Source organism: Panicum virgatum, chromosome 8N (genome assembly GCF_016808335.1).
Source record: "Panicum virgatum strain AP13 chromosome 8N, P.virgatum_v5, whole genome shotgun sequence".
NCBI classification, from domain to species: domain Eukaryota; kingdom Viridiplantae; phylum Streptophyta; class Magnoliopsida; order Poales; family Poaceae; genus Panicum; species Panicum virgatum.
Window position 1 is genome coordinate 47,948,855 of NC_053152.1, and position 12,964 is coordinate 47,961,818.

Below are 12,964 nucleotides of genomic sequence, written 5' to 3' on the forward strand. Positions count from 1 at the left end.
AAATATAATTTGTCATATACATAAGTTGTCACAGATATAAAGATGTGTACACATAAGTAGTAAAAAAAGAGAAAGTTGTTGTACACATAAGTTCATATACAAATTGCCATAAAAATAAAAGTTGTCACACATTTAAATAAAATATATTATACACATGAGTTGCTACACATATAAGATACAAAACTACAAACAAAGTCTATCATACACTCATACATATAAGTTGACACAAAATAAACGTTGTTATGCACATAAGTTGTTACTACAGTACGCTGATATACACATAAATTGCTACAGAAAGAGAAAAAATTGCTACATAAGTTACTACTAGTTCACAAACATCGTCAAAACATATGCAAGTGAGGTCTAGTTTTGTTCATCTCGTCGCGTAGAGCACAACGATATAATCGGTTCTCCAAACAGAAGTAATATGAAGAAGATAAAATATTTTATGGATTATGGATAAGTATAAAAACTGAGTGAGAAAGAGACAGAAAAACAACAGGGTGATGTATAAAAATTCCGTTTTTCTTTACCAGCACTCTTCTACTAACACTTATACCATTCGGTTTGAGGTTAACCAAATTGTTTCCAAGAGTCGAACACCAACGTTATCTTAGTTATTGTTAAACTGGGATGGTGACCGGTAGGCCCATTTAATTCATCCAAGGGATAAGGCCCATTCTCTTCTCTCCCCCGAAACGGACGTTGCCGGTTGCCGCAGCCGCGGCCGGCGCTACAGTCATCGACGCCGCCGCCTGTGCGGCGGGGGTTTACTAAGCACACTACCCTACCACGACAAATTGAGACGCACTGCAAGCTTCTCGTTCTGCACGATGGGCGCGTCGCCGCCGGAAGCGGGCCCGCCTCGTGCGTGTGCCCGACCCGATTTTGGAGCGCCGTGAAAGTGTTCGGAGAAATGCGGCGCAAGGGCGCGCCGCCACACGGTGGTAAAATCGACGTCCCCATCATACGCTGGATTTTCAACGACCTTATCCTCCACCGTCGAGCCTCAATCATAGCCAGGCGGGACTTCCTCCCTAGCGTGGAGTGTATCTGGCCACCTCTGAAAACGATGGCTTCCTTGGAGGCTTCTGCCAGTAAGTTCTAGGATGTTTCGTTCCACACGGTAGCCACAGTTCCACGCGGTAGCCACAAGATGGCCTTTCCATCTTGGAGACTGGACGAGCACTCCATTGCCAAAGAGATTGCGGTTTTCCAATCAGTTTGTTCACTGGTTGCTCTGACAACCACTAGAAGACCGGCAGTCATTTGGTACAGGATAGGAAGAAGAGGTGACCAGAAGAAATGCAAAAGAGCCAATATATAAGGTCTGTATGCTTTCTTGCTTTGTTACTTCGATTGTTACAAGCAGGCGAAGATCATAAAGGTTTCTTGATGAGCTTGATTATCAGTTCAGTTATAATTATGTGCGCAATTTGCTTGTTTGGCATGTAGGTTGCACTGAACGGTCAGCAAGATGGCCGATCCCCTGGCCAGTGTGGAGAAGATTGTCAAAGTCGCGCTCGCCATCAAGGAGGCAGTCAAGACCGTCCAGAAGAATAAGGAGCAGTGCCATGAGATCAGAAAGCGCGTCCTAAGGGTCAGCGCCCTATTGAAGCGGCTTCAGGAGACAGAGATGATACAGGACCCGGCAATGTGTGATGCACTAGAGGCGATTGAGGAGACGCTCACCCGTGGTCACGGCCTCATCGTTGCCTGCCAGAAGAAGAATATCATGTGCCGTTTCTGCATGGCTGGGGACCTAGCCAAGCAGCTGCGCGAAGTAAAGCAGGACATCTCAGATCAAATGGTGGACGGGATCTTCGCTGCCAATGTCAATGCCACAATTATCTTGACAAGTATTCAATATGTGGCTTGCTCTCTGCCCCCAACGGTACGACTAGTCACCTACATACCTCTTAATTTGATTTGATGGTATGGATAGCAGATCCTTCATCCCCTGCATCCAAATCTTTGTGTTAATAGAATGCAGAGGCGGTGGAGAACTCACATAGCAGTCATTCAACCTATGATGACAGGTTAGACATCTATTGTAACACATTTATCTCTGTTGTGCCACTGCAACCTGAAATGATGTAAATTATACTTGGTTTCAAAACTTGTAAGCAATTTTCTACCAGATCAACTTAAAAAAATTAACTTTTCAATGCCTAGACATGTAGATCGTGTCACTTATGCCATTTCAGCTTACATTCTGACAAATTAAAGGTTGTAAGCCAATCAAATCATTGTGTAATCAGGTCCAGTTTTGTTCCTCCATTGAGCTGTTACGTCAATGTGCTTTGAGTCATTATGGCCACAGTACTACCATATTACTGAGCAGATCATTTATTTTGATTATCCACATAAGCAATTTGATCGAGTAATGGAGCGATGCACTCTGTCTGCTTCGGAGCTTTTCCAAATGTGTCTCTTTTAGCATCTAATTTGATTAACTGTTGGAAATCAAATATAATAAATTAGCTTGGTAACTTGCAAGCTTTGAAATATGCACTTCATTTGTGTTTCACTCATATTGAAAATCGTATAATAATGTTGCTGAATGGCAATGGCAGATGTGGATTGATGAATCACAGTAAAAACAATGTATCTGTTAGAAGCGTGTTGCAGTCTGCTCCCTTCCCATGTAAGATGTCATATGTCGCTTCATCATAATTCCGGTCCATACATTTACTTGTTATAGGCAGACAGGCTATCTACTTTTACATCAATATCGAATGTCTACCAGTTACCAGTTTGGTCTCTCAAAGTTCAGTTTCACATTCAAGTGATAGTGCTCACATACAGTTTCACAATCGCATTATTTTTTGTCTGACAGGCTTAACAAAGTTCAGTTTGTCAGAGTTGGAGACTGCTACAAATGGATTTTCATGTGAAAACCTTATTGGGCGAGGTGGTTTTGTTAGTGTCTATAAGGTACTCCATCTGCTTGGCTTGCTATTTTTGGATCCATTTTGTGCCTTCCACATGACAGTAGTCATCAATGGCATGATTTTCAACAAAGCACATGTCATGTAACTAAGACATGGAAAAGCTTCCAAATTAAAATAAAAAATCCTTTCAAATTGAGTAAAAATTGTTAGCAGCCATGCTAAAAAAAAACTTGTACTAAACCAACAAGGTATATCTCAAAATATTGACCTTTTGAGCCAGTACGTGTTTCAGGATATACTACTGTAAATCTTAGGGTGAATCAGTATTTAAAAGTTCACATGATTTAGTGCTTAATCCTTGTTGAAGAATTAGACGTGTTTATGGATCAGTGTAACTCAAAAGATCACAAATAAAAGATTTGATAAAAATAACTGGAGATGACCTATCTAAAACAGATAATTCATGCCCTAGCCGTCATTTTGGTGCAGACACTTTCCTAAACTATCATACTAAGGCTTGTGCATTGATGGTTTGAATTGCAACATGTAGTTACATATTGTCCAGCCAAGTAGAAGTGAGTGATGTTCCCCTAATATATATAATGCTAGTGTTCTGTATACACACCAATGTCCTGCTGAGAAGAAAGTAGGGACTTTCAGGACTATCATATTTTTTTCAGCAGTTTTAGGGAAAACACGAGACCAGTTTCAATGTAAAAGCGAAATTTTAACAGTTTGGCCTGCTGCAGCTGTAAACAAACATGGCACATCACCACTGATACATCACAAGTTCTTAATTTTGAGGTTTTGTCTTTGTTAAACGTTCATTGTTGCATTTTTCAGGGTGTGCTAAAAGGTGGTTTAGTGGTCGCCATCAAGAGATGCCGAAGCTCAAATATATTTTCACGAAATCGCCTGTATGATGAACTAAATCTTGTTTCAAAGCTTCAGCACAAAAATTTAGTTAAACTTCTAGGATATGGGTATCCAGTCATACAAACGGGGGCATGGGCAGAGGACAGAAAAGATCAAGCTGAAGGGAGGCTATATTTTTTGTTCGAAGAGAGCACATGCCGAATGGAAGCTTGGGAGGAAAATTTGGAAGGCATGTTTTCCTTTTTCTAAAAAGATAACAACAATTGAACCAACTTTATTTTACCTTTCTTTTCTATATTAATTGCTGGTCTAATGATCTTTTTTTTCTCAGGGTTCAGACTTGATTGGTTTAACCGCTTCTGCATAATCCAAGGGATAGCGCATGGCCTAAATTATCTTCATGTGCAACACATTGTCCATTCGGACTTGAAACCAAGCAACATCCTCTTGGATTCTCATATAAATCCAAAGATTAGTGATTTCGGAATAGCTAGAATGTTGGATCATGGTGATATGACCACTCGTGATGTCAACTGCTTAGCTGGCACGATGTAAAGGCACTCTCCCCTGAATATATCCAATAGCCTCTCTTTACTTTTTTTCCACATTAATTTTCTTCTGATAGTTTCCATTTGTTTCTAACTATTCAGGGGATATATGCCTCCAGAATATATTATGGAAGGTACTTTGTCAACAAAGTATGATGTGTACAGTTACGGCGTCATCCTTCTAGAGATCATCAGCAGTATGTGCAGCTTTAAACCTGCTCGTCGGCAAGCTTCAGTTGAATGGGTAAACTCAACATTTAAATGACAACTTGCATATACCACAGCATTAGTCTGTTATCGTTCCTGAAATTTCAACCGAAGAAAATTTATTACAATCTGCGATTCTGCATCTTAGTGCCAGTCAGAGCCAGACTGCCAGTCTTAGCTGGCATTTTATCCTGCCTGCCATACCATATGGTTTATTTCGAGGGCCTGCTAAGCTGTTCGAGAAATTGCCTTTTGGGAAAGAATATCTGCAGAGGTCCTGTCCCTGCCAAGCTTCTTGGTAACAGGACTCAGGTTCTCAAGTGTTTGGTATTATCAGATCCCCATGCAATGTTCCCTTTTCTTCACAAATGATTCCATCAAACCACATCACAGGACACTGCAAGTCCATTGTGCTTCTGGTCGACACTGCAGCAGGCCTCCTTCGGATCTGTGGAGCTGGTGGATAGATGGCGGGCGTGCCCACCGAAAGAATGGACATTCAATAAATGTCGTAGTAATTGTTGAAAATCAAATTGGTCAAATGAAACAATCACCAGGTGACTTCAAGCAGGATGCAAAGCCAAGCAAATGTTACATACAATTAGAATTGATGACAAAAATAGAACCTATACTGAGAAGTAGTTCCCAATGGCCAGCAATGGCAAAACGGTCACCAGGTGAACATTGAGCGCAATTCAGTGCTGATCAGCTAATCATGGTTGAGACCGAAAACCGAAACTTCAAAGTACATAGTCAAGACGTGTGAAATGGACGCATTCAAAATTTGTTAGAGCACAATGGAAATCAGTCTTGTAGTGCGTTGATTACTATACAACTAATAAAGCTTATGTTCAATGATGCTTTTGTTTCTCAGGCTTGGGAGGTGCGGCGAGTTGGATCGATAAAGGACATAAATGTTCTGCCCTCGTCCGACACGTCTGAGCACCAGCAGATGAAAAGATGCATGGAGGTCGGACTCTTGTGCACCCAATTTAATCCGGCCGACCGCCCCACCATGGTGGATGTTCTTGAGATGCTAAATGGGAAGAAGGAGGTACCGACCCCAAGGAAGCCACGATACACCAAAAGAAGGGCCCTCGAAGGTGTGAGGAATTTTGCGCTAAGCGTACAGTATTGCGCTAAGGTACCAAAGATGTGAATCTGTAAAGTTGGAGGAGGGCATACGGAACATGTATAGATTACCTCTGCGAGTCATCTCTGGACCATTTCATTTTGTCTCCTGTCATGTGCTTCTGAACGTTCAGTTGGTGTTACGCACTGTGATTCTTGTAAAGTTGTAAGCATTTATCATTGTTCTCAGAGACACCAAGTTTTGAGAATGGATAGCTTGTTCTTCAGATTCAGGGTGAGTTGGTGTTAAGCTCGCGTCGAGGCCTCTGCTCGATCAGCGTAGGCTGTACTCACCATCCCCACACAATGGAGCCGCGGCCGGAGACGGCGCCCGCACGTTCAGGTTCTGTTCCTCCTCTTCTCAAGCTGCCCTGCCTGTTGTGTTCCTCTGCTAAAGGCCCATGCATTTCCCCCAATCCTACCAAGAAACAGAGGAGGTCAGGACTCTTCTCCTCTTCCTCGTCGCCGCCGGCGCGGTGGGTCATTACCGATTACGCCTACTCGGGGAGACAAGGAGGAAACTTCGCAAGACTCCGTCTCGCCGCCGGAAACGGACCCGGCGGGCGGAGCCTCGCGTCCTGCGGAAAGAGGCAAGAGCGCCGCGATGGTGTTCGGAGAAATGTCGCACCGGAGTCTGCGTCTGACCGGGGGGTTGATTGGCTGGTTCCAAGCGTCATCTCTCGTCACGCAGTCTTCTGCCGTATCTGCACCCGGTCTTTGGGCCAATGGAGTCTCGCCTTCTTGGAACATTGGTCAAGTCCAAGTCCAACGAACGCGGTTTCCTTGGAAGTCCACTCTCTTGCGGCCACTTTCTTGGACTTCAGCTCTTCAACACGATTTCTTGGAAGTTTCTCTATCGGCTGCCTTCCAGGAACCTTCGTTCCATGCGGCTGTGCTAGCGTCCAACAAGGTGTTGGGGACTTAGTGGAACTGAGCAGTTGCCTAAACTGTCAGAGTTTCGTTCCTTTCAATATCACCAAGACACTTAAATACCAAGCGCCATCAGCATCAACTGTCTCGTGCTGCCTGTCTCAACAGCCTGAGTTCTAAATACATCAGGTGGGTGTGGTACTGACTACTGAGAAAGGTAACCGTTTTACTGAGGCCCCGTTTAGTTCCCAAAAATTTTCACCCAAAAATTTTCACTTCCTCTTTGAACACATATATGAAGCACTAAATGTAATTAAATAATAAAACTAATTACATAGTTTGGATGTACACGACGAGACGAATCTTTTAAACCTAATTAGGGCATAATTAGCCATAAGTGCTACAGTAACCCACATGTGCTAATGATACGGTCAAAGGCCTCAAAAGATTCGTCTTGCGGTTTCCAAGTGAGTTCTGAAATTAGTTTTTTAATTAGTGTTCGAAAAGCCCTCCCGACATCTAGTCAAACACTGACGTGACACCCAAAAATTTTTGTTTTTGGGAACTAAACGCGCCCTGAAGTGAGGAGATCTAGAAATTTGTTTTTCACCTGGCGTAAGCTGGACATTGGTCATGCTGATTGTGTACGCAGAGACAGGCATCGGGAGACAGCATCCAAGATGGCGCTATGGAACGGTCTGGGGCAGGCTGCCACCCTTGCGCAGCTGGCTGGGGTGGATGCTGGTGATCTCATCTCGATGATCATCCAGGCCGTGCAAACAGTTCACCGTAACAGGGAGGAGTGCCAGCAGCTTGTGCACCATGTCATGATGATCAGCGACCTCCTGCAGGTGCTCCAGCAGTCAGAGATGATGCGGCGCCCGGAGATCAGGAGACCGCTTGATGGATTGGAGGACACCCTTCGGCACGCCTACGTGCTAGTCACGTCGTGCCAGCGGAGCAATGTCATGTACCGCTTCTTCATGTCATGGAATCAGGCTCAGAAGTTCCGTGATGTGCGGGACAGAATTGATTCATATCTCCGGATCTACCCTTTGATCAGCCACATCGACACCAGATACTTTTTGAGCGGAATTTACAGTCGTACCCATCCTTCAGGCACCAAGCCACAGGTATATATGTTTTGCATCTGTATTATTGCTCTTGTGATTTTAGGACTTACTGGAGGAAGCTGGTGAGTGAGTGCCTGACTGAAGGGGCAATTCCTGGTACATGCCCACCATAAGTTTTATATGAGGAAAGTAGTTCAATAGGATTTCAAGGTTTCACTAAAGTGAATGCTTTCTGAAGGGATTATGTTACTAAAACATAAGAAGACCCAATCTAGATTAATTTTGTCATTCTTTTTCTCCTATGAAAATCATGTTGCAATTTCAAGCAACAGATGACACTCTTGAGGTCATTTGCTTGTAATTGAACATAGGGGACCCATAATGAAGTTTGCATGAAATTTGGTGCGTACTGAAGGCAAAACAATGCTTACCTATTGGATTAGAATTTGTTACATCTTGCTTATGAAAATTAAATAATATCTACGGGAATATGACCATGTAAATTTTGCAGATTTTTGTTTTATTGGCATAAACAGATATACTGGAATGTTTAAAAATTCACTCTGAATAAATGCATGTGTTCTCGAAGTTAGAACAAACAATATTCAATTTACCCTAGCTCATACTTTCATCATTCATTGACATAATTACAGCCATCTCCTGGTTCATCAATTTTATTATTCTAAAATCCTAATGCACTTTATCATTTCAGGTTCCAGAAGAGGTACAGGAGCCATTTCCTAGTCACGCAAACTCTGATTATCGGTACAATGTTTATAATATCCATTTTCCCCTTTATATGTGATCATATGACATGTTTGTCCCTCTGAATGACATTTTACATCACTTGTGTTGAAATAGTAAGAGGAAGTTTCTTTAAACAAAGTAAGAGGCGCCACTAATTTATTTGTCTTATATCAGTTGTGGCTCATATATTCCATTATCTGGCTCAGTAATATGGAGTCTTCAGACTTGGAAGACTTTATTTATTAGAGAATTAGTTTCTTGTTAAATTTCAACTATTACATCAACTATCGATTTGTTATGGCATGCCAAAGATCAGAGGTCTGCAGTAGAAATATGTTAGATCACATGCTTCCTAATTCTCCATGGCTCTTTTCATACCTCGATAACTCTATTATATGTGACGTGGACAAACATGATTACTACTACTTTATTTTGTCTTCAAGTTTTAAGTTTTTAGCGTTTAATAGTGTGATAGTGCCAAATGTTCAGGACTCAAGAAAGCGCCTCTGATGACAATTGGATTGAATCACTAGAGGTTCAAACAGTAACCAAGCCATTTGCAGTAGAAGAACAGAAACATTATGGTATTTCCTTTCACGATGCTACTGATCATGATAGATCTAAAAATTAAACTCATATAACTAATATTCTTTTCTTAACTATCCAGCCTTCATTTGTATGTACTATTTCTTTTGACAACTAAAATTGAATATTTCACGCTTAGTTTTGGTTCTCTTACTATTGCTAGCATCCATGTATCATTATTAAATCAGTTATTTGTAGGATGGAATGCTCAAGTTTTGCCAAAAAGGAGGCATTGGTTTAGGAGGCTTGTTCAGTGGACTCAAAGGGATACATCAAAACCTGAATTCAATCTGGGACTCATTGGTCAAGAACAAACAGGTAGCATGCTAGAAAAAAAACATTTATCATTAAATTACATCTCTCATAATTGCTGTGCATCTTTTAAAGTAAAAGTCAATACAATCATTTACCTGTACGATACAGAAAAAGGCAAAAGCTTTCCTTTCTACCACCAGTTTTTAATCTTAATTCTTTGAAACATTGAATTTCCTTTTTGCCAGTGGGTTCTCTCAATGAAATATGGTTCCAAAACCCATCCAGTGCCAAAGGGGAAATGAGGCTTCAACTGACAGGTAAAATGGAAAATAAGCTGAAGTAAAATAAGCTTAGAATTACTGCAGCATTAGGTGTGAAGAAGGACATTTTCTGAGCAATTATTTTTTGTTTCCTGTCTCTTTTCCAGTAGGCTTTACAGTTTTCAAGTTCTCTCAGTTGGCTGCGTCAACAAATAATTTCTCATCTTACAATGTAATTGGAAGAGGTGGTTATGCTAATGTTTACAAGGTACTATATTTGCTTGATTTGTTTTCATATAATTATAAAAACATTTCTTCTATATTCAAGTTGTAGAGTGTTCTTGCCTTACCTTTTAATTTAATGAATTTTTTCAGTACATGCTTTGGTTCCAACTGGATTTTTCTTTTCATGTGAGAGTATGTTACTATGTTGTAATTTCTTACTATCCAGTTCTTCCATTATTCGTTAACACCTAGCTTTACTAATAATTGAGACAATTCCTTAATGATTGACAATAATGGCTTAGCTACTCAAAATTTAATGAACAGTCCTGCATAGTTCAAATTGGATTTTTCATAAGAGTATGTTGTAACTTTCCTAATGTTCTGTTCAGTCAGCCATTATTCATTAGTACCTGCCTTCATGAAAAATGGAAACTGCGCCTTTGAAAAGGTATAGCACTAATGATTGAGTACTCAAACTTTATAACAACAGTGGACACCACATCAATGCCTAAAATGGCATGAAAATAGGTGTCTTCTGTGAAAGTGCCAAATAGTAACAGAAGAGTATGTTAATTTAATTCTTTGTTTTTTAAAAAATTAACATTTATTTTTAGCATGAATGTTCTAATGATTAAACACCTTCATATCTAAACAAAATAAGAATTAAAGATATATACTTTAGCAATGCCATCGAGCTAAACCTTTATGGCAATAACAACATGCTTGTGCAGTTGCATTTCAATGAGATTTTACATATCATGTAAAAATGCTCGATTCAATACGTCGTCAGTATTAAAACTTAGATTAGGCAATTACAGAAAAGAATGCTTGTAACTGCTATGCTTTTGCTGAAATACTTAGCATCTATCAACTTTCTGCCTCTTTGTTAACTGGACTTCCGAATAAAGTTATTGTTCATTCTGTTCTTATGGCATTTGTTGTTTTCTATATTGATTTTCTATATTGATATTGGTCTTATTGATCTGTGGACATTTTGGTCTTGAAGATCTTCGAGCAGTTATCTATGATTTCAGTAGGGCTGTACCTACTATCATCCTACAAAAAAAAAGAGAAGAGATAAAAATCAGTTCATATACTAACATGTTTTGCAGTAGGATCTTTTTTCTTAAGAATATTTAAGAGACCACTCAAAGTTGTTTTCCTGTTTCCACTAGCCACCATGTTGTTTGCCTTTTAAATTATTTTACCATTTCCCTGTCTCTTCTTATTTTTTGAAAAATTATCTCTGTGAAGATAACCTGTATTTTAGTAAACTAAAATTACATACTTGTTTTCGCCATAAAAAATCGCATATGTAATTTCTCTATATGCAAACAACTTGACAAATACGAAGAGGATTGGTATGGATTGATCAAGTTTAGAGTTGTTTTTCCTCCATTCCAGGGCATACTGCCAAATGGGGTTGTTATTGCGATAAAAAACTGTTGTGGAGAACATATATCTAGTCAACCTGAATTTGAAAATGAAGTTCAGATTATCTCGAAACTTCAGCATGCAAACATACTTAAACTTCTGGGATGCTGCATTGAAGGAGACAACAGGATTTTGGTCTATGAATATATGCCAAGAGGAAGTTTACACTTCATAATTCATGGTATACTCAACTTAATACTTTGCTTTCCTTGCAGTATTTTCTTTTCTTAATTTTCCATTTAAATGTCTTTCTGTTTGTGCAGAGCTAAGAGCAGGCGTCTCACTCACCTGGCCTAAACGGTTTCAGATAATTGAAGGTGTTGCCCAGGCTGTTGTTTATCTACACCAGCACTCCCGACCACGCATAGTCCATGGGGATCTGAAACCTAGCAATATTCTCTTGGATTCGGATATGACTCCTAGAATTATTGATTTTGGCTTGGCGCAAGTCTTAAGTTATGAAGATGAGATAGACACTGGCAGGGTGGCAGGAACTTTGTAAGAATACACCTAATGATCTAATGCACTAGTCAATCATGACATTAAACTCCTGTTTCTTATATGTTCTTAATTGTTTGATTATGCAGATACTACCTTGAGCCAGAATTTTCTCGCACTGCCATTATCTCAACTAAGAGCGATGTGTATTCCTTTGGTGTCATTTGTCTCGAGATAATCACTGCTCGAAATGCTTCTACCTTGTCTCCTGAGGGGCAATCCTTGGTTGTTTATGTAAGTTAACATTTCTGGAACTCATCATATCTGCAATCTTGATTTGTATTTGTGCTCCTAAATCGTATCTGAACATCTTCTGCAAGCAGCCAAGCACATATGTTTGTTCGTCGTTTGCCTGGAGCTAATCCTGCAATGACTTCTTCAGGGAAACCATATCTTGGCTTCCCTAAATCCAGCAGCCACATGATACTAAGGCACTCCACATTCAACACATTTCCCGTGTTAAAAAGATGCTTCAGTTTCTGTGCAGAACTGCAGATCCATTCTGTATTCTGCCCAATTTCGTCATTACTGTTTTAGACTAAATTTTTTTATTTTTTTATCTGAGATGAGAACTTTTGTAGGCATGGGAATTATGGTCATTGGAAAGAGCAACGGAGCTGATAGATCCAGCACTGCATGTCGAACCAGGAACAAGCAAGATCCTTCGATGCTTCCAGATAGCACTATTGTGTGTTCAAGAAAATCGGGCAGACAGGCCAACAATGCTAGATGTTCTCATGATGCTAAAATGTGATTGTCTGACCTTGCCTGTCCCTAGGCGACCTGAGTATCCATGGGGAACAAGGGGTTCATCAGCAGATGACAGTGATTCGGTGGGCCAGACAAGCTATTCAAGCGCAGGGTGGACGAGTGAAGAATTAGAAGGCAGGTGATGTGAACAGCGGTGACCCAGGCATTATTGCTTGAAGTAGCATAATGTAGAGGGTAATACTAATAACATCGTTGTAGCTAATGAGTTCACTTACTGTCAATACGTGACTGTGATTGTGGCGACTTTGGCTTTTTCTAAAGGCCTGTTTGTACTGAATTTAGAACTTGTGTTCTGATCCCCCAGTTTCTTTATTTTCCATATACATATGTTGCAGTGTGGTAATGAAGTAAATGGTGAATCAGAGAGTGCAATAGTATCCACTGCCGAGTCTTTTACAGATTCAGATCAGACAACTATTTCTGGCTCAGTCGTGCTCGTGCAGTGTTGGTCAGGAAGGAATATGCAGTGAGCAAGAGTTGAATGCCCTTGCTCAATGCTCCAGACAGTTTGCATTATTTTAGTTGGTACCATGGCCTTTCCCTTCTGATGTACTTCCTCCGTCTCAAATTATTAGTCATTTTAGCTTTTT

The 12,964-nt window shown here is 40.4% G+C and overlaps 1 protein-coding gene across 9 annotated transcripts; it reads left to right on the forward strand.

The window, feature by feature from the left end:
* Positions 1–706: 706 nt before the first annotated feature.
* LOC120685458 (probable serine/threonine-protein kinase PBL24) lies at positions 707–12,755 on the forward strand. Of its 9 annotated transcripts, XM_039967386.1 has the most exons (19): positions 714–1,328; positions 1,456–1,894; positions 1,987–2,039; positions 2,577–2,647; positions 2,840–2,937; positions 3,738–3,999; positions 4,102–4,321; positions 4,421–4,562; positions 8,312–8,364; positions 8,836–8,930; positions 9,130–9,249; positions 9,432–9,503; positions 9,614–9,714; positions 9,822–9,863; positions 11,076–11,286; positions 11,369–11,603; positions 11,693–11,837; positions 11,927–12,034; positions 12,185–12,325. In XM_039967386.1, the coding sequence occupies exons 2-18, from the start codon at positions 1,478–1,480 to the stop codon at positions 11,963–11,965; spliced, it is 2,376 nt and encodes a 791-aa protein (XP_039823320.1). In that variant the 5' UTR covers positions 714–1,328; positions 1,456–1,477; the 3' UTR covers positions 11,966–12,034; positions 12,185–12,325. The 9 variants fall into 9 exon arrangements, with proteins under 9 accessions (XP_039823321.1, XP_039823315.1, XP_039823320.1 ...); XM_039967381.1 differs by lacking the exon at positions 11,927–12,034 and having other exon boundaries at positions 711–1,328; positions 1,449–1,894; positions 12,185–12,755; XM_039967380.1 differs by lacking the exon at positions 11,927–12,034 and having other exon boundaries at positions 12,185–12,755.
* The last annotated feature ends 209 nt before the right edge of the window (positions 12,756–12,964 follow it).